The sequence below is a fragment of the Aricia agestis genome, chromosome 18, assembly GCF_905147365.1.
Source record: "Aricia agestis chromosome 18, ilAriAges1.1, whole genome shotgun sequence".
NCBI classification, from domain to species: Eukaryota; Metazoa; Arthropoda; class Insecta; order Lepidoptera; family Lycaenidae; genus Aricia; species Aricia agestis.
The window spans coordinates 6,021,385-6,049,046 of record NC_056423.1 but is presented as its reverse complement, the minus strand read 5'-3'; the positions used below and the strand labels follow the sequence as shown (position 1 = coordinate 6,049,046).

Here is a 27,662-nt window from a genome sequence, read left to right as displayed (position 1 = left end):
CTTTATTCCGCTAGGTATAGGGTCTGTCGACTGGGCTACATAATCCGACCAAATGACGTAGGTATGACATAATATGTCTATAGATGAATTTCTTTGATAGTATCTGTCTCTAATGTAGATTGTAGACTATCTAAGTTCTAACACAAGTCCCTGATATTCCAAGCAGAAATGGTGAAAACTTTTTATAACGACACGATACTACAAGTACTTTACAAATCATAATTAATCAGGTAAAACGACGATAATGAAAGACAACGAACCTTCAATAACAATAATCACAATATTTACTCTGAATTTCTTACGATATTAAGTACTGATGCAAGATTTAGGTGTCAAACAATGATCTTTATGAAGCGTTTTGACACATAAGTATGGTTACGACCGTCATAAATGATTAGTGGAATGTCATGTAGTGGCAGTCGTTATAACCGATTTTAATTAAAATTTTATTTATACGAATATACTGAGATTTATTTAACTTAAATAAAAATAATTGTGTTTTGTTTTCTTAGAAAGGTTTAAAGGTTATTTTAGGTTGTAAATTGTATACTTATTACTTAGGTGGTCTATTTTATCTTATCTCAAAATTGTAGAAACGAGATACAAATATCTAAATCGTATCATTAATTAATTATTATTATTAGATTTTGGATCGCTATAATTAAAAAAAAAATCCCAAACCGGTCGTTTAATTCGTTAAAAACATTAATTTTATCTTCAAAACGGAATAATGTGAAAGTGTTTTAGGAAATATCACATTATATCGTGAATACCAAATTTTATACGTGGGAGAGCCATGCTACGGCACGAATGGGCTGGCTCGACCGGAGAAATACCACGTTCTCACAGAAAGCCGGCGTGAAACAGCGCTTGCGCTGTGTTTCTCCGAGTGAGTGAGTTTACCGGAGGCCCAATCCCCTACCCTATTGCTTTCTCTACCCTCCCCTATTCCCTTCCCTTCCCTACCCTCCCCTATTACCCTATTCCCTCTTAAAAGGCCGGCAACGCACTTGCAGTCCATGGGCGCCGGAAGTTGCTTTCCATCATCATTTTTTTTTTAAAGAAACAAAAAATTGTAATTGTAATAATTAAGAATGGGGTGTAATATAATCTATGTATATTATTTTTATATTAAATTATATACTTACAGGTATTTACACAGGTATTATACAGCAAAATATAATTCAAATTACTTACTCATAAAATCTCACTAATTTCCGCCCAATTTCATAATTAATGAGTTCTTTAATTTACCCTCGTCCATTCAGTGTAGCTGTGCCGATAACGATGTTTATTTGTTTACAAGCGCACAAATAGTGCATGACCACGGTGTAACCTAAAAACGGGGCGCGGACCACTGACCTATATAATGTGAGTCATGTTTGTCAGTCTGTTTATGTGAGTAAATTGATGAAGATTGAAGAGATAACTGATTTGAAGAAGCTGGGAGATGGATGAGGGCTGCCAAATATAGGAATTACTGTTGGTAGAATGGTAGGTAAAGATTTTTTATGAATACTATAATATAGAATCTATAGTATTCGTAAAAAATCTTTACCTTTCCGTTTCCCGAGTCATATATAGTAAAGATGACTAGGTAAACTTCGTATCACTTTTCCTCCTGTAATATAAACCTTCCCTGGACTACCACAAATATTTCAAGACAAAAATTAACCAAATCTGTTTAGCCGTTCTCAGTTTCAGTGAGATTAACGGCGCTTTCAGACGTGCGCATTTTATGCTGTAGGCTGTAGTTTGGGAAAACACGCGAGATAGATGATGATGATGGTCATGATGGTGATGATGATGATGATGATGAAAATGTTGATGAAAAGGTTGGCATGCGAAGTAGTGACACAAAATATTGCCTAGTCATATTATGCTTGGTCAGTCAACTGTCCTTGGTAACTAAAGCGCTACATCTCGATATAAATTCCGACATGAATCTGTCATCAGCATCATATTTAAATCACCTCTTTTACGACGATGTTAGTGGTGATGGGAAGGTTGAGAACCGGGGAATAAATAATATTTTTGCGTTGTTGCATTCCATTGTGATGGTAGTTCCAATCTCGAACAATATGCCAGTTTATATGTCAATGTTTTGTATGATTCCGTATATAAAATAAAAAAAAAAAATAAAAAAAAAAATATCTTTTTATTCAAAATGGGTATCATGATACACTTTTTGAAAGTCGAACGAAGAAACTACGTTGCCTACCACCGCGCCGGTTCGAGAACTACCCCGCCGAGAAGAACCGGCGTAAAAAACTCGCACGGGTTATATAATCAGTTCCTTACGTCTTATAAAAGGCATAAAGTTAATATACCTAGCGGAATACAGCAACAATCTCCAGCTGTCAAACGAAACCGAAATTGATTTACGTCTGTGTGTAAAAATTTACATCTGTGTGTAGGTACGTATACCTACACTTATTATATAGTTATAATAGTTGAGATTAAATTGTCAACGTGCCGATAAGTGCCGACTGGACGTCAAAAAAAGAGTTCATCTGTCATGTATCACACGTCTCTTTTTACCACGCAGTGTTACTGATAGTGACATCTCGCTTGCTCAGGCCTTTGTTTCTCTATTAATATACCTAGTGATATTAACTTCTATACATAATATCATAAAACCCTCCCTAGTTTGTCCCCAGATTAAATCTTTAAAACTACGCAACGGATTTTGATGCGGTTTTCTTTAACAATAAGAGTGATTCAAGAGGAAGGTTATAGGTACCGACCAATGCGGGCCACGGGTAGTAATAATGAATTGAATACAAGTCAAAACTGCTGAATCGATTCTAATCATTTTTTCAGTGGCTATATATTTTATACCCGATGCGAAGCCGGGGCGGGTCGCTAGTTATGAATAAAAGGATACAATTAGCTTTGTATTTAGATGATTACTCTGAATTTACAGAATAATAATAATATCTATGGACGCTTCACACCACGTCTGTCTGGCCCCGTGCTAAGTACCTGAAGGACTTGTGTTACGGGTACCAGACAACGGAAATATATTTAATACTTTTAAGATTTTTAGTATTTTTTTTTTAAACGGGCTTTGGCCCACCACACATTCCCACCACTGTATCTCCTGTGTCGCCAGGATCGACAGCGGCATCCAACCACGAAAACCCTTTGATATGATCTCAGGGAGCCCGAGGGACATGCTAAAGCTGTCTTGGGACCCGCAACGAAATTAATCAGAAAAAAATAGGAGGAGTAGGAAGAATTCCAGATTCCCTCCCCAATATAAAGCGGGAGACAGCACAAAGTTGCAGTGACCGAAAGTCAAAGAACTGAAGGGGAGAAGCACCACGGGAATTTAACGTTAATAATAATAGTGACTACTATGCTACAGCTAAATTAATTTATTGTGTTAGACTGTTGCCAATAGTAATTGTGACAAAAACGCTTGAAGGCACGGAAGTTCCTAGCGCTGTCCACGAGATCACCGTAGTATGCGACACCAGATGTGCAGAGTAGGTTGTTTAGCATTGTAGTTCTTTCGTCCTGCCAGAGACTGCACTCCCAGAGAACATGATGAGCTGTTTGTTCAAACATGTTGCCTTCGGTCGAGCACTCGCACATGGGTGATGCTACCAGATTAAATCCGTAGAGTTTGGCCTTAAAATTTCCATGACCGGTCAGGAATTGAGAAACGCAGTGATCAATATCCATCCAATGTTTGGATAGTCGTTCACGAATATTAGGGAAAAAATTATAAAGATGTTGCCCTTTGGTGGAACAGTCCCAACGCGTCTGCCATTCGGAGATTAGGCTTTGCAAAGAGTTTTCTAAAGGTTCAAACAATCTTGCTATTTTATTTTTATCGCGAGCGCTTAAAAAGAACGGGTTGTCAATGTTTTTGTTATGATAGTACATTGTCGCACGACGCTGAATCTCAAGGTCAACGGGTAAAACTCTGGCTAACACGGGCAAGGCTTCGGTGCTTGTGGTTCTGTAAGCTTTGCACAAGAATATAAGAGCAAGACGTTGGCTTTGTAGCAACTTGCGACGAGCCGCGCCGATAGTTGCTCTGTCGGCCCACACGGGGGCCCCGTAGCAAATGCTACCAAGGTAAGTAGCAGTGTAAATTAATTTTAGGGTTTTGAATGAAAGGCCCCATGTCGAAGTAGATATTTTGGTAAAGGAGTAAAAGTTGCGTTTCGCTTTCTCACCGGTTTGAATTATATGTTCTAAAAATGTAAATTTATTTTCTAAGTAAAAACCAAGATAACAGAGCGACTGTTTGCGTTTAACGTTAATATTGTCAAGTTTAATGCTAGGGGAAGATATAAGGGAACCTTTTAAAAGAATTTGGTAAGTTTTTTGCGCGGCGAATTTCAGACGATTACGCTTACCCCAGTCAGATATTAAATTAAGACTACTGTTGGCTTTAGACTCAATTTCGGAACGCGAGTTTGCTTGAACGATAAGAAACCCGTCATCGGCGTAACCAACTAGTATACAAAGCGGTGGAAGTGGAAGACTTAACAAATCGTCGAATCCGATGTTCCATAATTTAGGCGAAATTACCGATCCTTGAGGGCAGCCGCACGTTAAATCTTTGACATGTGTACAATGTCCTAGACGAAGCTTAGTTTGACCGTTAGAAAAGTAAGAATGTATTATAGAATAAATATTGCAGTAACACCCTCGATTTTTTAGTTTTAATAGCACCATCGGCCACCAGGCACGGTCGAGTCAAGATTTTTAGTATATGATACACAATATATTTAATACACACCCATGACCCATGAACTTTGAAAACTTTTGTTTCGTCGGCGGAATTCGAACCCGCGACCCCCGGCTTGAGCTACCGACAGCCCACCCACTGAGCCACAGAGGTTGTCTGGTCATGTTTTGTTCTTGCCTGTGAAGCCACTTTACTAACGCATCAGACATATACATTGTGTAACTGTATCTTTGTACCAGTGTAGATATTTGATTAGTAAGAAGACATTTTGTTCTTTAAACTAGATTCAAAGTATATTAATCTATTTACAAATTACGTAAACAATTTTTACATGCAGATACAGCTTTCGCCGAAATGGAAGCTTAAAATCATATTCGCAGGCCGTCAAAAGCTATCAAAAGCTAGACTCGACAAAGCTCGTGCCGCAGAGCTTATCTGCAATAATACTGCGGGCTTTCGGAAACGAGCTTATGGAGCTTAATGCTATAAGCGAAACCACGATGCGAGTCGAGAAACGAACTTTAATAATATGCAGTTTTGTGACTTCTGTTTGACCATATCATAGGTTTTAATCCTAGATATTTTGATTTTGGGGATAAATTTGGGATTATTTGGGGGTTTGGGATTTGACTTCGTCGTAGTATTTTATGCAATAACGATTCTACTGCATTCAATACTACTGTTTTCAATCAAAATTGTTACTTTCTTCTTTTTGATGTGTGGATAGTAAATGCTATTTAGCTGCCTTGATTACACCAAGCAGTCTCACAGAAAACCGGCGTGAAACAGCGCTTGCGCTGTGTTTCGCCGAGTGAGTTTACCGGAGGCCCAATCCCCTACTCTATTCCCTTCCCTACCCACCCCTATTCCCTTCCCTTCCCTACCCTCCCGTATTACCCTATTCCCTCTTGAAAGGCCGGCAACGCACTTGCAGCTCTTCTGATGCTGCGAGTGTCCATGGGCGACGGAAGTTGCTTTCCATCAGGTGACGCGTTTGCTCGTTTGCCCCCTTATTTCATAAAAAAAGTAGTGTGGCGAAACAAATGCCCTCGGCTGAGCACTCGGTATGTTTAGTAAGTATGCTCTCGGCCGATCAAATTGTCTGTTCGCACTGTCTCGCCATTCTACTCGGTAGGTGTAATTGTGGCATCAGTATTACTATCCACACATCAGAAAGAGGAATAGCAGCATAGTAAAGCATAAACAGCCGGCCTCACTTTTTGTTAAACTGTCTCCTCTTTCTGTCTGAATTCCAAATTCCGTGTAATTTATAACGGAAGCTATATTAATTAGTGTTGCTTGCCCTTAACATTTTTGTATTCGTGGAGCATGAGTCAGCGCCTCAGCGGCATTGGTGGAAGTCGGTTATATGCGGCCGACATTGAGAGGGATTTTGTTTGCAAATATCTCGGATTGTTGCTTGGTACTTTATGAAAACTTTAACTAAATCTAGGGAAAAACTGCGAGAACACGAAATATGATATTTAGTCCCAATTTCACCAATGTTAGGAGATTGTCAAAATAGTATGCGATGTTTTTCAAAAATAAGTAATTAAAAGAACGCGAGGGTAAAATTACATTTCATGAATTAGCCTTGTCGATCGTTAGTGAAATTGGCACTGAAAACTTAAAACACAAACAAAAGCTACTTACGTTATGCTGGTGTAGGGTCAGGATGACGTTGTCGAACGTCGAGGAGTTGGACAGCGCCTCGGAGCTGCCCCTAAGGAGCTCCGCCAGCAGGTCCGTACCCGGCTTCACGCCGGCCAGCTTGGACGGAGACGACGTGGCCCGCACGTGGGTGGGGCCGCGGGTTCGAGTAGCACTGGGCACTGCACTCGCACTGATCTTCCTGCTCGGCACCGTCGCGTCGGAGAAGCTCCTGCGCCCCACGTCGGCCGCCCGGCTGCACGGCGCCTCCAGGTTCCGGCCGAAAGGGGCCCGCGCGACGCTTCTCCTCGCTTCCACGTCCGACGAGTCCGGGCTGAAGGGCGACGGGGACGCCGTCCGGTCGCGCGAGCACGGGTCGCTCTCCGGCTCCGAGGGCGAGTCCCCGCGCGACACGACGCCGTACTTTCGTCGGACCCGGTACACCTCGTCGTCCCTCTCGTCGGAGCTCTGCTGGCAGAACATGGCCCGTCTCGACGCCAGCTCCTCGGCCAGCCTCTCTCGCAGCGAGTTGGTGGTGGACTCGCTCGGGCTCGGCGGCCCGTTGGTGCACGAGTCGTCCGACTTCTCTCCGAGCAGCGACGATGTCCGGGCCTCCGCGGAGAGCCGCATGTCCGACAGGGAGGCGTCGCTGCTCTCTCGTTTGCATCCGTTCACCGAGGGCGGATCCTCCTCGCCCCCGTCGTCGCTCGCGGTCGTTATGTAGATCCCTTTCCGTCTCTTGGTCTTGTCCAGCGGCCTCCGGCGCTCCCTCGCGCAGACCGGGGCCGGCGTGCAGGGGTTCTGCACGGCGGCGAGTAAACTCGCGACCTGCTCGCTCGTTATCGTCTCGTCCTCCTTGTCCCGATCTAGCGACGCGTCGGACGCGGCGTCCGAGCGCGGGGTATCGTCCGAAGGTAACTCTTTCGACCACTGTTTCACTATACACTCATACACCGGAACCGGGATCGACTGGTCGAGCTCGTCGCTCGACGTCTCGCAGGCGGGCAGATTCGAGCACTCGCAGTCCACGTTAGCGCACGCGTTCGGCGGGGGATCGGGGAGCGGCGGGAAGGCGAAAGGTTGGGTGGGCTCGACGGGGGAGGTCCCCTCGCTGTGCGCCTGCGCACTGTCCGCCTGCGAGCCGTCGCTCTCCTCGCGAAGCTCGTGGAGTACGCGCGCGGTCATCAGCGCCGGGAGGCTGCCGCCGGCCTCCGTCGGCCCCTCCTCGCGCACGGGCGGCGCGCGCCGCGGCAGTGGGTGCGTCAGCGAGCGCGCGCTGAGCTGCTTGTGCGCCGTCTCCGGCGGCTGCGTGCGCGACGCCGGCGCTGCGTTCACCAACAGGCCCTCGTCGGAGCCGACCGCGGAGTCCACCGACGCTACCGACCCGCCCTCCGTGACGTTCTCCTCGGTGGCCCCGAGGGACGCTCGCTGCACCTCATCGTCCTTTTTCGCGACGCGTTTACCGAAATCGAAAATCGAGGGCGGCTTCCGCCGGTAGTGCTTGTCCTGGGCGAAGTCGCCCTGCGAGAACGACGCGCTCCTGTACGGTATAGTCTTTTGCGCGTAAGACCCCACTATGGATCGCGGTTCCACCCGGACGAGCGTGATGTTGTCGGCGTCGAAGTCGTCGTACCTGTCGACGGACAGGCCCCGCGTCGGGCTGTGCCGGTGCCGCAAGCGCGGCGGCGGCACCGGCGGCAGCACGGGCGCCGTGTGCGGCGGCGGCAGCGGCGGCGGCGGTGGGGGCGGTGGCGGAGGTGGCGGCGAGGCGGGCGCGGGCTGCGAGCGCGGCAGCAGCCGCTCGGTGAGGTCGCGCAGTCGCTGGTGGCGCGAGGGCCGCTCCTCGCGCGCGCCCCGGCCCAGGCGGCGCTGCAGGCGCTCCAGCGTGCGTCGATCGGGCTTGGCCCGGCCGAGACACGCCGCCACCGCCTCCTCGGAGCAGCAGCGGCAGGGACAGGCGCGCGGCGGCGGGGCGCGGCGGACGGAGTAGCGCACCGCGCCCAGCGTCACGTACGGCGACCTGCGCAGGCGCCGGTATATTTAGCACGTGCGGCCCGCCGAGCGGTCGGGCGGCGAGTGCGACGGATTTAGAGCGGGCGGCGGGCGAGCTCCCCCGCGACTCGCCGCAGAATTCCGGGAGGATTCCCTCCGACCCACTCCGATCCGAGAATTATATTCGAGCGGATGATTCGCGTCCACGCGATTCTTTGAAAGAGCGTTCGGGACGTCGGAGATGCGTAAATCACCGGCCATCCGACTTCAAAGTGTTCGTCGTGAATCAAAAAGTTGCAATATCGCGATAGAGCGCCGGTGGCGGCAGGTGGCAGACAGACGGAAGACTTTTGGGTATAAATAGGCGGACGCTAGCGATTTGGCACTAAAACGACCTCCAAACAATGTTTACAACTCGTATCTCTCCGCTAAGGACAAAGTTATATTGACGAGTATTGAATTCCATGGAAATTATTTCGAGATAAGAGTAAAGAGATGCAATATTTAATCCGAGTAAACATACGCTGCATTGTGGTATGTTGTATTGAGCGTATTTTACTCCTTATACAAGTGCATTCATTCATAACATTACTTTTGGCCATCCTTTGGCAACAACAGCTGCTGAAATCCCTCCATTCTTCGTCTACGGTCTATCTGCCACCTGACTTCACCCTACAGTTACAACAGTCTAGGACCTTCGAGTAGAATACGGTAGACCTGAAGTCACGTCGTCTTCGGACGCCATCTTCCGGCGAACGCGGGCGCGCGTCCGAAGCCATGCTTCACGTCACCCCGCGCATGCTGACTGGTCTACTGCTTCTGGAAAAGAAGAAGAAGACCAAATTGAATTAAATGTAGCACCTCCATCGTGGGTATCGCAGACACAATAGATTTTCAATTGTTATGCGGCAACCGGCTGCCGCTTGGGGATTGATGGGTAAACCCATCAAGCCCCATAAGCTCAACGGTGAGCGAGACACAATAGAATAACAATAGATTTCCAAGAATCCACGATCGAAGGATTAATAGAGCTAGGTCACAATTTCACAAAACATATTTCTGCCATTGGGTATTCAACTTTTATTGGCCCTAACGAGATCCTTTTCGATATTGCCAACACGATAAAGAGAGACACCTAGTAGCTGCTTTGGTAAACGTTTTGAACACTTTGGGCGGCATTGTGTCTGGGCGGCAAACTCTGGGCGGGCAGATTTTACTTCGCAAACCTAACGATAGAGGGAGCTGTATATATCACTTAAAATTATTTAAGTACAACATTTTGTTCAATTCGATTATTTTTAGGCTGATTTTTTTTTGTGAGTACCTAAAGTATATTTTCACTACGGCAAGTTTTCATTATTTAATATACATTAACAGTTAGAATTATAAATAGGAAAGAATAATGAATACATATTGTCACCTAGTTTAAAAATAGTGTTAGTTCCTAGAAGCTGTGGGTTGGAGTTCGAATACACTTGACTCATCTTATTTAATAATAGTTAGATTTGCTATACTATTTAATAAGATGAGTTCTGATTTTTTTTCCTTAAATTCAGTCCAACGTGAATAAAGAGAATAGTCATAATGCTACCCATAAAAATGGCGAGAAAAATCGTTGGCGTAGGAAATAGAGTCTGTTTGATAAAATATAATATTAAAGCCAAATTTAGAGCCCCCTTTTAGGATGTCGGTTGAATGTGATGGCAGGTATCAATAGGCCGAATCGCAGTATCACAGTACATTTGTGAATCGCGTGATACTAGAATCATGATAATATAGCGTGTAAAACCTGCCAATAACAGTAGTAATAATATAGATGATGCAGGCAAAATGGCGGGTACAGTTTTCACAACGAAATCTTAAATGGTCCTTTCCGTCTCTCAAATTTTGCTATACTAAATTTCATTTAAATCGGCCATATAGATAAGAAGATCTTCCTTTGGGGTCCTTCTTTAAGGTCGCCATCCATATTATTGGTGACCACCACAGATATAGATCAAGATAGATACCGCATATCCCTCCATTTGTATGAAAACGAGCGTGCCACTTTTTTCCTACCTACTGTGACGTACCGATGATAAGAAACGTGTTCATTATCTAGGGCCTAGACCAACGTTCCTATTCGAATTTCTACAGCTCCATACGGCACAATTAGGCATTTAGGCATTTTTAAAATTCCGATTGACGTCCGATTCCGATAGTAGACTAAAGAACAGACTTTCGATCTGTTCTTTGGTCTGCTATCGGAATCGGGGGGGGGGGGTTTGGGAACGCGATATGGAACGCGAAGTACATACACATGCGGTATTTATCTTGATCTATGTCTGTGGTGACCACGATGTGATATGAACACGCAACATTATGTGTGCCGGCAACGCACCTGCAGCTCTTCCGTTGCGTGCGTCCATGGGCGACGGTAGTTACTTTCCATCAAGGGACCCGTTTGCTCGTTTTCTCCCTTATTTCATACATTTTTTCCCCTCATAGTATCCAGAGGAGTCGCATTTATAATATTAGAGCAGGGGTCACCAATTAGTTGCGCTCGGGGTCCATTTTAAGAAATAAAATTACCTTCGCGGTCCACACATTAAAAAAAATTATGCAAAGTTTACAAATCAATGACAAAAGTGCCAATTTTTGTAGCTAATTATCTCTCTGACGTTAGGAGTGAAATTGGTGCAAGCTATTGGTATTCAATCCTGGCGATGTTCATCGAGACCGAAATTTATTTTTAACGAAGTTATAATCTTTGAAAATGCTTGGTCCGCACACAATGGGTCGGCGGTCCGGATGCGGACCGCGGTCCGCCATTTCGTGATCCCTGTATTAGAGTAATCAGCTGCTGCAGAATAATGATGATGACAACATATAGTATGTGATTTACTCTTACATACGATGCGGTTTGCGGGCTGGAGACGCCAAGGACGTACACGACCGGTATTGTATTACTACCAATTCGACCAATTCGTTACATTCCAAATGCCGTATGAACACTGACCTATTTGGTTATCCTTACTAATAAATGCGAAAGTGTGTCTGTCTGTCTTTCTATTGCCTCTCCTATTTGGTTATTATATCCTTACTAAAAATGCAAAATCTGTGTACTCTGTTACCTCTCCACGCCCAAGCCGCTGAATCGATTTAGATGAAATTTGGTATTGAGATACTCTGAATCCCGGGAAAGGACACAGGATACTTATGTCCTGGAAAAATGTACGATTCCTGCGCGATAAACGAATCTATTTGTATGTATTTGAATAAATTTGAAAACTTTTGATGCCTTTAATTCCCTGAGACGAGCAGACCACGTAGGTAGTAATTAGTATATACTATAAGTATAGTAAAGTATATTACTTTAATATAGTAAAGTATATTAAAGTAATATACTTTACTATACTATTCGATATTTTATGGCGTATTGCCAATATTGTCTGCAGTTTTTCACAAACTATTTAAAGAATAGGTATCTAATATAAGACGATATGGCTGGAGACATTATAGGACGCGGTGTCGTCACTTATATTTATATTTTAATTAATCCTCGCCCACTTTTATCGATTGATTATTAAAAAAACTAATAGAAAAGTTTCTAATTTTCTTTAGGCGCATTGGGAATTTTATGGCATACTAGGGTCTAGGTCACGCCCACAACTCTGCGCGGTGCTCCAAAATAAGTTTCTTCGGGATAAAGCGTATTTGTACGGGAGCCCTAGATCAATTTTTTCTAGGGCTCCCGTACAAATACGCTCCCGTACTATATATCCTAATTCATATTATGTCCTTTCTCTTCTGATGCTGCAGCTAGAATGCTATATAATTATTTTAGCTATAATTCGGCATAATAATCATAAATTGTTATATTTAGCATAAGGTACGATGGGATTGACATCGTCTTTCTGTACAAAAATCCCTTTAAAAAAATAAATATAAAAAAAATGTCCTTTCTTGGGATTCAAAATGTTACCATCTCTAATTTCAGCAAAATTTGTTCAGCGTTTTGGCCGTAATGAGGTAACAGACACACTTACGCACACATATTTCTGTGCTTTCGCATTTATAATATTAGTATGGATGTGTGGATTTACGTGGGCAATGCCGTACAAGCCAGTAATTCTAATATTATATTAAATTCTCGTGTCACAACTTACAATGTTAGGCCGCGTACTCCTCCGAAACGGCTTTACTGATTTGAACCAAATTTTATATGCATATTTAGTGGGTCTGAGAATCGGCTACTGGGTAGGTACTTTTATATTGATAATTGTATAAATTGTTGAATAAATAATAGTAAATTATTACAACTCGAGACTGACGGCGACCATTGTTTGTGCGACGGGATAGCTATTATAGTTTGGACGATGGTGACATACTTATTTAGTCACTTCAATAAAATAATACGGGCGAAATACTTAAGGCAAAGAAACGTTTGCCGGGACAGCTAATAATATTATAAAATCAGGTTTTTGTCATAGAGTTTTAAAAGGCCATTTGCGACTTAAACATACAATAAAAATAACGGATTTGTTTGTCAAGGGACCTGTACGATGAACCAGTTTTCAACAAAAGTTCATACCCACGCGTTCATTACTTATGCGTTAAAATCCTCTTGGTATGAAAGATAGCCTATGTCCGTGAGAAAAAATTAACAGTTAATAATCCTTTATTTATAAAATTATTTATTTCTGACTATCAATAAGAGCATACAATTTTGAGTTAAACTGGCATTTTGGCGATCATTATGTATAAGGAATAGTTCTGACTTCTGTAAATAATTATTTAAAGAAACGTGAAGAAATTGTTGGCACTAAAAATGTAACTTCCATTATATTAATTAATGTCAAAAATTGTACGAAAATGAATAAAAGCTTGGCTTGAAATGTTGCCCAAAACTTACTTTCTCATTTCAACAACATCAAAATCAAAACAACCCTTCTTAATTCCACATTTCTATTCTCTATGGAACTTAAAAATGCAAAATGCAAAATTAGTGAAAATATTACAAAAATATTATTTTTTTAAACATTTAGAAGAATGTAGGTTCATGTAACACGAACCAGATAAATTCTTCTAAATGTGGAATTAAGAAATAATGTGTTTATATTTAGATAAAAATTTAAATTGACTCGCAAAATAGACATTCATTCCACATTCACCATACATTATGGCTATCGTTATTAACTTTGTAGATAAGAGAATTAATATTATTTAGCTAATGACGCTCGGAACTCCGTTGCGCCAAAATTCGTCTATGGCGCGGGAACCTTACATATTGCCAGGATAAAAAGTACCCCAAGTCCTTTCCCGGGACTCAAAGTATCTCAATACCAAATTTAAACAAAATCGGTTCAGCGGTTTGGGTATGAAGAGGTAACAGACAGAACGTTTTACGGTCGAGCCGGCCCATTCGTGCCGAAGCATGGCTCATGCTACGGCACGAATGGGCCGGCTCGACCGGAGAAATACCACGTTCTCACAGAAAACCGGCGTGAAACAGCGCTAGCGCTGTGTTTCCCCTACCCTATTGCCTTCCCTACCCTCCCCTATTCCCTTCCCTTCCCATCCCTAACCTATTACCCTATTCCCTCTCAAAAGGCCGGCAACGCACCTGCAGCTCTTCTGATGCTGCGAGTGTCCATGGGCGACGGAAGTTGCTTTCCATCAGGTGACCCCGTTTGCTCGTTTGCCCCCTTATTTCATAAAAAAAAAGAACTTTCGCATGTTACTATGATATTAAGTATGTATATGGATTGAGTAAGATATTTGCCCTTAAGTGACACCGACAAAACTGGAACGGCCATAAATAAAAAATTAATATTAATGAGATCGATCCTTGGAAAAACATTTACAAATTATGAATATAAATAACATAAAATGAAATATAAAACCTATTATATCGAAATATTTCGATCTATGTAATCGATACTATGATTTTTTGCGACGAAATAGTTTATCAAGTGTTGGTAACGTCCTGACGGCCCATTAGACAACGAAACAATAATCGTTAATCATAAAACGAAATTAATACTTTGACATAATTATTATTGTTAAAAGCATAAAAATATTAAAATTCGCGAAATAGCTTATATAATGATACGTATTATATATGTACTTAGATATTTGTAACTTTTTCTTGAAAATATGTAGTACACCAAAACATATTATACGTATTTTTATTTTTAGCATTGAAATGAAGAAGATGAAATTAATTTATAAGTTTCTAACATAACAACAATATAAAGAAAATCACAAAAACAAAAGAAAATCGCCAAATGAGCACATTGATACGTAAAGTACCAGGATTTTCATCCATACAGGATTTAATTTTTTGGCCCCCCAGCAAAAATTCAATCTAAAAATCAATCTTATCAACGTGATCACGTTATTTAATAGATTTTAATAAAGTTTAAACGAAATACCTTGTCTTTTTGGGGTCAAAAAACAGATAATTCGAGATAACGCTTGATAAATGCTCAAACAGAATAAATCTTTTTATAAATAACATATCAATATCGATATTTTTCACACTTCGCGGCTCTAGAACTATAAAATGTTAATGAAGTTATTGTATTTTGTAAATATATTGGTCATTAGCGGGGTTATTAGTATTTAGTTAAACGCTCAAGTTATTTATGTGTTGGTTATGCTAATATTAAATTTATAGCATTATTAGTAGCTTAATTTTAGGTTACGTCAAAAACCGCCGAGTTATCGGCAAGATTAAAGTGTTTCATTAAGGATTAAGTTTTAGAAACTTTATGGGGCTTGTTGTACATTTTTTTAAAGATCCGGATGTCTGATAGCCTAATGAGTAATGGCTCATAGGCTATTAAGGTATTTTGCAATCTGCACTCTGCAATTATTCTAGTCTTTTGGTTTTAGTTATCAATTCAAAGCGACCTGTAAGTTTATTTTACATGGGGTTAACTCTACATTGGCCAGTAAGTTTATTTTACGTGCAGGGGTTAACTCTACATAGGCCTGTAAGTTTATCTTACATGCAGGGGTTAACTCTACATCGGCCTGTAATTTTATTTTACATGGGGTTAGCTCTACATCGGCCTGTAAGTTTATTTAACATGGGGTAAACTACATTGGCCAGTAAGTTTATTTTACATGGGGTTAGCTCTACATCGGCCTGTAAGTTTATTTAACATGGGGTAAACTACATTGGCCAGTAAGTTTATTTTACATGGGGTTAGCTCTACATCGGCCTGTAAGTTTATTTTACATGGGGTAAACTACATAGGCCTGTAAGTTTATTTTACATGGGGTTAACTCTACATTGGCCTGTGAGTTTATTTTACATGGGGTATAGGCCTGTAAGTTTATTTTACATAGGGTTAACTCTACATTGGCCTGTAAGTTTATTTTACATGGGGTTAACTCTACATTGGCCTGTAAGTTTATTTTACATGGGGTTAACTCTACATCGGCCTGTAAGTTTATTTTACCTGGGGTTAACTCTACATCGGCCTGTAAGTTTATTTTATATGCAGGGGTAACTCTACATTTCACTTCCAAGCACTATTTTATTCTGTTTAGGCTTTTCATTGGCAGCTTCTCGGCTTCCTTTTATGGCGAATTATGCAAAAAAGCAGAGCAAAGCCCGGTCAGGCAGGTTGTAAAATTATATTACACCGGGCGCAAAAACGACAAACACAATAAAAATATCATACATTTTTTATGGCCCCTAATCTGAAAAGTATTTATTAAGTAAATACATAATATTTATGTCATCATAAGTTTTAATAAAATTTAATAACGTATTTACAGAGAGAAAGTCATTTTGGGCTTTTCGTTTATTCTAATTTTGAGCGTAGCATTAGTTTTGGACAATGATTTATATTTTATAATTTAAAAAATATAATGACTCAATATTTTAGAGGGCGTATCGAAAGTCATAATTATAAGATAAGATATACGTCAACTTTACCATAGCTTTTGTGCTTTAATAAAAGGATTGGTTTATGATTCATGAACTACCAGTGGAACTGTCCAATAAGAAAAACTAGCTTAAGTTTTTTTTACCTTATTGTACTGTTGAAGAGCTTAATTCTAACTGGAAATTGCAAGCTCAACAAGCACCTTAAGGGGGCGACGAACCCTAAATTTTCGATTTTATAATTCATTATGTATACTTTTAACTTTAATTTAATGGATAGTTTGACTTAAAATGTAATGACTAATGACTTTGTGTCAAAATCTTTATTAAATTTTTAAATAATCCTTGATCATCTGCGTTTCGCCAGGTGTCGCCGTTAAAGTGCATTTTAAGAAGAACTACTTTGTTGGTGATTTACTAATTACTAGCTAATGAAGTCCCTAAATTAAGTATGACGATTTTGAAATACCGTAGTTCAAAACTGAAGGAGAGAAAGAGTTACAGACAGACATACGTCTGTATAAGTAAGTACATCTTATATATAAAATTCTCGTGTCACAATGTTAGGCCGCGTACTCCTCTGAAACGGCTTTACTGATTTTAACCAAATTTTATATGCATATTCAGTGGGTCTGAGAATCGGCTACTGAGTACTTTTTATATTGATAAGTGCATTTGTTGAATAAATAATAGTAAATTGAAAAAACTCGAGACTGACGGCGACCATTGTTTGTGCGACGGGATAGCGATGGACGTTGCCATGGTGACATACTTATTTAGTCACTTCAATAAAATAATACGAGCGAAATACTATAAATGGCAAAGAAACGTTTGCCGGGACAGCTAGTTACATATATTTTTATTATGGTTACAATAATTGAAAACATTATTTTTCTATACTTAATATTAGTCATATGTATGATAGATATTATTATATGTAATTTATAAATTATAATTTATAAGTTAATGTTAAGTGATTTAGCAGAGGCACCCGTCTGCTCACGTGAGATTATGTAACTTTGCTTGGACTCCCGCTCCTCCTTTTTCTCGCGTAATTTATGAACGGCTCCTAACTAATAAGTTTACTACGAAACATGAAATGATATTCATCTTCGATATAAGTGTATCGCAAATAACAGTACAGAGGCATCAGATGCTCAGCAAATCTAAAGGTCAAAACGTAAGTTCATTTAACCCAGCCATACATGTTTTGACTCTTTGGGGCCCAGATATTTATTATACTTACCTACCGCCCCGCAAAAATCACTCTTATTCCGACAGCGTACGACACATTATTCGACGGTACGCCGTAAATCACAAATGTTTCAATATTAAAATTATGACAGCGCCTTTTGACTTTTATATTTATGGGCGTTGGGATCATAATCGCTTGGGCGCGTTGTAACGGTAAAGGAGTGAAATTAATTTCATGTTAAACAGTGTAATACGACTATAAATCATTGTATGTCCGTCTGACTACTGTACAGTTCATCATTATTAATATTTCGAACTTGGCCGTGCTGACAAGTCATTTAAATACATACTCAGAAATGCCTAGCATGTTAACACTTTCCCTGCAGATGGTACGGTCGAATCTGCCCCAGGCATTTTTCTACAGGCTAAGAATAGTACTTACAAGAAACGCCAAAAGAAAAACTGTATTTTTTTTTCTAAATACTCTCATGCAGCCTTTCCTAGTTACCCAGTGGGCGATAACGCCCCCTTGTGGGCGCTGAAGGTCAAAGGGGGGGGCGGTGTGGGACCCAGAAAAAAATGAGGCCGTTGTGTAGAGTCTTAGGGATTATTTGTTATTTCATTTCATCTGGATGCATTTGCGTCTATTCCCTCATATCAGTTTTTAGCTGGCAAGTTTTGGAGGCGACTTCCTAGGACCTAGAGCAATAATAATATTGTTAAACAAAAATCCTGAAATTCCGGGATTGGAGAAACTTCTAAGATGTTCTTCTTCTTGTTAGATGTTATCTGTCTATGTCACTGACCTGGACTTACCAATCTTACGACACCCTTTGAAATGAATGCTGGTTTATGTGCTTATTTGAAGCGGAATCAGCGCCCCGAATGCGGGGAAAGAGAAATAAATTTGACATAAAATGACGTTTGAAAGTCGCCATATTGGCGCTGATAGCAGTAGTGGGAGTACTTGGAACTAATACTAGTTTCTACAACCAATAGCGATTAAGCGGCCATTTGCAAGTTACGTCAGATTTAGTTCTCTTCCTTCGCATTGGGGGCGCTGATTCCTCTTCAAATAGGCACAAAAAGCAGGTGGGTATCATAAGTCCAGCGTACTTGTATATTGGAGGTCAGCGGTCTATGTTGACTAATACATGGTACATACATACAAACACACCTATTAGAGTTTAGTCGTGCGTGTAATAACAGTAGCCCCTTAATAAAATATTATGTCAGCATTTGCTTTGACATTTTTGGTAATAATTTTAAACGGAGCACGTTCGAGAGTAAATTTCTTAAGAACGAAACAACCGGTGCATTAAAAATACACGTGCGAGTCCGTTTACCTTTTTATCTGTCTATTACCTCTTCGCGCTTTAACTACTAAACAGACTTTGATAAAATTTGGTAGCATGTATGGAGGATGCAGATAGAACATACGTCATAATATGCTAAGGACAGTGACGGATTAAGACTACTTGATGCCCTAAGCAATCCATGCATGTGTACCACCTGTGTATTGTACGTCAACTAGAATCTGTTTTAGCACAGTATAGCATAGGGATATGTCATATTGCTATACTGTGGTTTTAGTGAGGTTTATGATGAGGTGAGAGTGTTGAGACGTGAATATGCCCTAAGGACGGATGTTTTTTGTCCTTCTTCTGGTGCCCCCTCAGACGTGATGCCCTAGGCAATTGCTTAATTTGATTAAGGGTTAATCCGTCACTGGCTAAGGACTAAGGACTCACATGCGGTTTTGCTCGATAGTTGTAAAACTATTGGAGTAATCCAAATCAAGTAATAATTACTGTGTGGACCGCAAAACTGACAGTACGAAGGGTCGCATCGAGCCGGCTTGATGGAATTAAATATATCGATTTAGAATAAAACTATCGAGCAATGCTGGATGTGTGGACGAAAGCCCGAGCCGCGGGTTTTGCTGGACGTTATTGCTCGATCGAGCAAAACCGTATGTGAGTACTTAGCAATAGAGTAATTACTTATTACCTACGTATTGTTTTTGTTCCGGAGTAATTTACGTTCCCATAGTTTACCTATTCCAGAAATCCAGAACCTGTTAAAGTTGATGATTTTAATTTTTAATAGATGCATGATTGTATTAATAAACATTTTAAACTGGTTAATAATTTTATTGTAATATATAATTCGGTAGCATGTAATTCACAATAAAATAAAATACCAGACTACATTATCTTAGCTATATATATATTTTTTTGTATTTCATTGAATTTATGCGTGGCGTTTTAGTTGAATATTTATGATAATGTAAAGAAAGGCTTAAAGTAGATAAATACTGTTTAAAATCTGAAATTAAGTGATTTGTTTTTTAATTGTCCATTTTAAATAATAACGTCATCATTTGATCTGACGAAACCAATGTTGATTATTACATACTCGTACTATACGTGAAGCAAAATGCACACAAAGGTTTATCATTTTATCTTGTATTTAAGATTTATGAAGTTACTTATACACTTCAGTAGGTACTAAGGCAACGTTTCCAAATTACATGACTTTAGATAGGGGACGACCGGTATTCAAGGGAGTACGCCAGTACTACTCTTTCTCACCCAAGGGAAACCATAATGTTATTGTCACGTTTTTAAAAATGCAGCATCTTAAGGGAAAATCAGGGGGATGACGGCCATACATACACTGTGGGAGGAAAATGCTCAAATGTGTAAAAAGTGGTAACGTACTTTGAGTACGTTCCTTATTGTCATACTACGGATAGTCAGCGAAGTCCCGACATAAACCAAAGATTTAAAGAGACTAAAAATGGCAAAAGTCGCCCGTACTTTGAGTTTCTTCTGAATACTTAACGTGACCAGACGTCCCGTTTTGAACGGGACTGTCCCTTTTTATAGTTACGTGTCCCGGTGTCCCCGAAATGATCTCTGGGACGCCAAATTGTCCCGTTTTCTGAAACCGCGATTGATTATTCTGCCATGTGTTTCTCGATACTTATATTTTATCAATAATGGTAGATATATTATAGGATGTGACGAACGAACAAACGTAAGTGATAATACTTACTAATTATGAGTGTGTAATGTCTATGAGTACCGCGTAATGTGTATAGAGTTCACTGTAAAAGTAGAGGCGTTTAGTCTCTTTAAAAGACTAAAAAATGGCAAAAGTAGCCCGTACTTTGAGTTCCTTCATACAGCATACTACGGATGGTTATCTTTAACCAACTACTACGGATGGTTATCTTTAACTTAAACCAAGGTCTCGACTTAAACTACAGCTGATGCACACTCAGGGGAAAAGGGATTATAAAATGAGTCATTTTATAGTCCCTTTTTACCTGGGTGTGCATCAGCTGTAGTTTAAATGACCAAAAGCGGTCTTGTAGTTGGAGTACGTTCGCTTATTGTACGGTGTACCCACCATAAAGTTAATATACCTAGCGGAATAGAGAAACAAAGGCCTGAGCAATAGAGAGATGTCACTATCAGTAACACTGCGTGGTAAAAAGAGACGTGTGATACATGACACCAGCACTCTTTTTTTGACGTCCAGTCGGCACGTGCCGCACGTTGACAATTTAATCTCATAGAAATCATGTTCAATCATGCTTGTGTAAATGTATACGTACACATATTTTTACACACAGATGAAGCCAATTTCAGTTTCGTTTGACAGCTCGAGAATGTTGCTATTCCGCTAGGTATATTAACTTTATGGTACTCACCCAAGATTTCGCAGAACACTTGCGAGTACTTGATAAAGAACATCAAAAATTCGCCTACTCATCGTGTCAAACAAAACGAAAGTAGAAAACAAACACGAAGCGAATTCTATTAATCGAGTTATCGCTTTGATTATTCCTTTGTGGGCTCCTCACGGCCTGTCAGTTAATTGTGCATTGTGTGAAAATAATATAAGAAATATTTGGTGTGCCTAGTTAAGATAAAGTCACATAATCTATACATATTATAAAACAATGTCGCTTCTTTTCCCTCATGTCCCTTTGTTCCCTTTAATCTTTAAAAATACGCAACGGATTTTGATGATTATTTCAGTGTTGAATAGCCCATTTATCGAGGAAGGCTATAGGCTATATTTTATCACGCTAAGACTAATAGGAGCGAAGAAATTATTTGAAATTGCTTATTATCTTAAGAACTACTGGAGCAATTTTTATGTTATTTGGCATACATGATGAATAGACCACGTGAAGGGACACAGGCTATTTTTGCGGAAAAATGTACAGTTTCCGTGAAATTACTAAGTTACGCGAGCGGAGCCGCGCGGAACATCTAGTATGATATAAGTTGTGGATAGCCTATCCGGAACTAGCAGGAAGTGGTGAAACAGCCCCTTAAATCTTAATATTATTTGAATGTTCGGTGGGTTTTCAGTTTTCACCTACACATTTATTATTTTGAGTGACACAATAGAACCTAAGGAATGCGGTCACAGTCATCTCAGAACAAAGGAAATTCCTGAGGACTGATAACGCGTGGAAATACTGATACAGTGTGACCTTGTACTTGATAATCTCATGCAGGATGCATCTGTGTTGGCTGTATAGGTCCCGGAGGGGGAGGGGCTTTAAACGGCTAACATTGACTTGACATAACCCGGCCAAATAACCCGGCTATCTACAAGTAAATCGATTTCTAGTGACAATGATGATAAGGCGATTTGCGCACGTAAAACGCGCGCAAAACGCCTCATCTGGACAGGCTCTAAGGCAAGAGCCGCGTTTGAGTCGATCCTCCATCAGCCAAAGCAGGCAGATGATTTAATATTTGTTTATTATTATTGACTTGCTTAATAATAATAATAATAATAATAATATCTATGGACGCTTCACACCACGTCAGTCTGGCCCCGTGCTAAGTACCTAAGGACTTGTGTTACAGGTACCAGACAACGGAAATATATTTAATACTTTTATACTATACATATATTTAAGATTTTTATTATATCATACACATATTTAATACACATCCAGACCCAGGAACATTGAAAACTTTTTGTTCCGTCGGCGGGATTCGAACCCGCGACCCCCGGCTTGAGCTACCAACGCGCTCACCACTGAGCCACAGAGGTCGTCAATTCAAAAATTAATCTTACTATAATAATCATTACATGTGTTTATTTATGTATCTTTTTGTAATGGCTAGCTGGAGTTCGGCGCCGTGACAAAATGTTATGACGTGTAACTGCGCCGCAGGCTGGAAAAGATTGGGAACCCCTGCCCTAACCTAACCCATTTTGCTGAAATTCGGTGTGAGATACTTTGAGTCCCGGAAAAAGTGTACGGTTCCCGCGCGATAAAGGATTTTTTTTATGAAATAAAAACGCAAACGCAAACGAGCAAACGGGTCACCTGATGGAAAGCAACTTCCGTCGCCCATGGACACTCGCAGCATCAGAAGAGCTGCAGGTGCGTTGCCGGCCTTTTAAGAGGGAATAGGGTAGGGAAAAGGGGAGGATAGGGTAGGGAATTGGGCCTCCGGTAAACTTACTCACTCGGCGAAACACAGCGCAAGCACTGTTTCACGCCGGTTTTCTATGAGAACGTGGTATTTCTCCGGTCGAGCCGGCCCATTCGTGCCGAAGCATGGCTCTCCCACGTATATTATATTTTATCGCAACAGAGTCGCGTTCGTCATCTTGTACGACTATATTACAACTTGAATACTTTAAACGACCAATCATCAGTTATCTTTAACCATTACATATTAATTGGCAGTGTTTATTGATTTTTTACCGTTTAAGAGCGATTTTAATGGCGATCGGCTGTCAGCAATATTGATGTGTTAATTTTATTTATACAAATTGGAAATAGAAAGCTTATATTTATTGCTTTTTGATGGACAACCGATTCAGACAGACTTGAGATTTATTATTTTAGATAAACAGATGCAGGCATGCAATATTTTATTAGAGGTATCAATAAGTATGCAAATCTTAAGTTGTTTTAAGTTTCAGCACTCCAAACGACTTGTTTTTGCCATGCGTATTTATGACATAGATAATATATTATGTACTGATTCTTCCGTTTTGGAATCTTTGCAATAATTTTACGGATTTCATATCAATTGTTCGGAAATTTTTGCTAATACAATGCGATAGTGTGCATGTTACTTTTGAAAATAGCTGAACTAATAAGATGTAGAAATGATGATGAAAATGTATTTTTGTTACAAAAAAATGTACAGTTTCAGAAGAATAAACGAATTTTGGAGCAACGGAGTGCGGGCGTCATCTCTTTATTTATTCCGAAACTTCAGATTACATTGTAAAAAGATTTCAAAAATTAATTTCCTTTTATAGTTTTCAGCAGCAATGCGTAGAGTATTTCAACAACATTCACCAATTCAACAAAAAAAAACACTTTCATTCATACCTTTATAATTACCACATGAGTAATTCCATAGCAAGAAATAATAACACCATAATATTTAGGGTTACATCGTCCACAATAGAAACCACTTACCAACCCACTAAGAGTTAATAGTTACTTCAATTTAATGAAGATTTAGGCTGCGTTTTCACCAGAGATGTGTTGCGAGGAATGTGTTTTTGAGAACCAATAGAAACGCTTCATTTGCCTGACAACATTCAGCGCAGCGATTCTATTGGATCTTAAAAACACATTCCTCGCAAGAAATCTCCGGTGGAAACGCAGCCTTTTAAGCAGAAATTTTGTGTTTTCGACTGAAAATGTGTACTTAAACTATAGTTTATGTCAAAATCTTCAATAACTTAACGTTAAGTAATCATTTTAAACAGTGGCTAATTATGTGGTTGGTTGTCGAATATTTTATATAAGTACGTGCATGTCTGATAAAAATTCGTTCTGAACAATGATGAAATACTCAAAGCAGATATGTTACTACCGCGCGCGTTGTGAAGATTCAAATACGGCCCAATTGGGCCGTCTGTTGTTTAGTCTGCATCGAGCGCAGTCACAAACGTGCCGCGTCTTGTCTTACCTAAATAAATTGAAAATGACGTCGTGCCCGTTTCAAAAATGTACCAATTATGACTCAAAAAAAAACAAAACACATGGAATCTCTTACCACCTGTCTTGATTGCAATAAATACCTCGATTATTTATATTTTCAATAATTTTTTCGAACAATCTGGAAAAAATCGAATTTTCGTCGTAGCTCAGGCGAAGAAAGAGACAGCGATACGATTCGACGTTTAAAAATAGAACTGGCTCTTTTATGTAAATGGTTATTCGTATCTTTTGTTTCACTTACCTGTCAAATTTGTCAATGTTTGCAATTTTGAATTTGAAAATTGTTCGGAAGAGATTTAAGCCGGAAAATAGTATGGATATAACAGATCTGTATAAGTAGAATATCATTGGTTCTGAATCACTTTTGTGAAGTAAGATACACTCACAATATTTCGCCTTAATTGTATTTGCGTGTTAAGAATTAAGTACTTTCAAAGAAAATAAGAGCTCTATTTTTGCTCAACCAATTTTATTATTAAGACGCTACGGAACCCACTTTTCCCGGGTCAGCCTCCCACCTGTCCGTTTTCACCTACCGTAGCAATAAATCAAAGCGATCGCTAACCCGTCGCCTCCATTGTCCGCACGCACTTTAAAAAGTTCAATGACATTTGTTTTTTTTAAATCTCGAATGCACACGCATTAATGTGTATTCAGCCATCATTTAAGACTTTTTGTTGTACTTTGTAGTCGCAAATATGTTTTAATTATGATTTATACGTCAAAATGAGGCTACGTGATTCGTTAAATCTTTTTACGTCGTATTGCGATGACATAGAGTTTGCTTTCCTTTGAATCGATAAGGAGTAAAAAACTTGACATCGATTTAAATCGATATTAAGTTGTCTCATTTACTCGACATAACCACCACATAACAGATACACAGGAAAATGAGCTGATAATAATTAAGAACAACTTCATTAATTTCTCAACAAAAACACTTACTTCAATACTGTACTACAATAAATAGTGAGATATATGTACATATTATAATAATACTCCCCACACCGGTTTCGGTGACGGTGGCCGGTTTCATTGAAACCAGACCAGGTACGCAGGAGTAATTTTATAGTGCCCAAGTGTGTGCGCAGTACACAAGAGCACTCTCTATTCCTTTACTCTCATAACCCAGTGGGACGGAAGACCGACACGACTGGCGAGAGATCAGGCGCAGGACCGACTTTTTACATGCCCATCCGACGCATGGATCATCTTACTTGTCAGACAATCAGGTGATCAACCTGCATTGTCCTAACCAAACTTGGAAATAACATGTTTCCAACGCGGGATTCGAACCCACGACCTCCGGAGTCGAGAGCGACGCTCTAACCACTAGACCACGGAGGCGTTATGTATATGTACATATTATATATAATAAGTATATAATATAATATGTAAATATTATTATGTATCTTTTTCGAGCCCTGCAAATATACTTATACTAGAGATTAGTCGCATAGTATTAAGGACGAGAGTGAAACTGGAATCGTCTCTAGGGGTACCTTATAATTTTCAGCTGATTACAATGTAATTGTTAAAAAATGTATAAAAAAACCAGACAGCTCCCACATATTATATTTTGACATTCGTTAAAATATAATAACGTTATGTTACGACTACCTAATAATTAAGTACGTAGCCAAAACAATTATTGATTATGATGAAGAAAACGCCCCTGGGGGGTGAGCCAAAATCTTTTCGTTTTCGCTTCGTTATAGAATCGCCGATGAAAATGTATGGAATTGACATAAGCGTTGGTTAATATGACGTTGACGTTCGACTCGCCTAATGTCAATTCCATACATTTTGATCGGCGATTCTATAACGAAGCGAAAACGAAAAAGTTTCGGCTAAATGGCCTGATGATTATGCCAGGAGAATTCAACAAAAAATAAGGCGACAAAATTTCACCGATAACAAGAATCTTGTAATAAAATACTTGGCCGGAAACTTTTGAGGTCATCTGTCTGGGGAAGCCCTAAAGTGCATACCTATTAAGAGGTGATTTATTACGCGTTAAATATGCTATAATAACTGTACTTCAAATATACAATCACGATAGCCCGATTACACCTACCGAGTAGTTACGAGACAGTGCCCTCGGCCGAGTACGTATGCCGAGGCCCGAGAGCATTGTATAGACACTCTACTAAGGGGGCGACCACAAATTACGTGAGGTGTTCAGGGGGGTAGGGGGTCGAGTCATATCTCATCTAATTTCACGTTGGGGAGAGGTGCAGTTTCAGCAAATCTCACGTATTTTTTTTCTCAACAAAATTTTTGTTGGTTGATTAACTATTTTGGTCCATTTCATCCAGATTGTACGTATGCTTAAGATTTAATCGTAAGCGTAATCGTTATATATATGACGAGCTTTTGTCCACGGCTTCGCTCGCGTTAAGAAGTATTATTATATACAAACTTTCATCCCCTATTTTAACCCCTTGGGGTTGGAATTTATCAAAATCCTTTCTTAGCGGATGCCTACGTCATAACATCTATCTGCATGCAAAATTTCAGCCCGATCCGTCCAGTGGTTTGGGCTGTGCGTCACCATGTCAGTCGGTCACCTATGAGTTTTATATATATATAGATAGATGAATGATGAAATGAATGGTGAATGATGAAAGAAAATCTACTGACTGTCAAACCAAACGTTTACGTAAGAAACCCACATTTTGAAAAATTTTACGTGAGATTTGTGGGGGGAGCGGAGGTTGAATAAAATCTCACGAAATCTCACCAGGGCGGAGGGGGGGTCAAAAATTAAAAAAAAAACACCTCACGTAATTTGTGGACGCCGCCTAATTGGTAATCGGTAGATGTGACCCTGACATATTATGAGAGAACACCTACGAATAATAAAAACTAAGGAAACGTAATTACGTTTCCTTAGTTTTTGGAATTCCAAATGCACTCAATTTTTTTAAAATGTAGATGTTGTCCGATTCTCAACCCTAGCCGACATGCTCGCTAAGATTCACGAAAATCTGTCGAGCCGTTTCAGACGAGTTCAACCACGCACCCCGTGACAGAAGAATTCTATACAATATACATAATATTATACATATCCGATTATACTCTTATGTCATGCTTCAACCGCTGAACGATCTATGAAAATTGGTATGCAGATACTTCGATCGCCGCGAAAGGGATTACTCTTGTCCTGATTTTTCCAAGTAAAAACCAGTTTTATTTATTTATGGTTCACAACCCTGTAGACC

The 27,662-nt window shown here is 40.1% G+C and overlaps 1 protein-coding gene across 4 annotated transcripts in view; it reads right to left on the bottom strand.

Annotated features, from left to right (window-relative positions):
- The window catches only part of LOC121736286 (rho guanine nucleotide exchange factor 17), a 105,024-nt gene that overhangs the window by 67,763 nt on the left and 9,599 nt on the right, over nt 1-27,662 (bottom strand). For 3 of the 4 annotated variants that reach the window (XM_042127378.1, XM_042127380.1, XM_042127382.1), the window contains exons 2-3: nt 9,068-9,169; nt 6,362-8,378 (exon numbers count right to left, since the gene is read on the bottom strand). In XM_042127378.1, the coding sequence (XP_041983312.1) occupies nt 6,362-8,378; nt 9,068-9,129 (2,079 nt within the window). In that variant the 5' untranslated portion in view covers nt 9,130-9,169. Of the gene's footprint in view, nt 1-6,361; nt 8,379-9,045; nt 9,170-27,662 lie in introns of those variants that run through there. The other variant, XM_042127379.1, reaches the window with a different exon arrangement.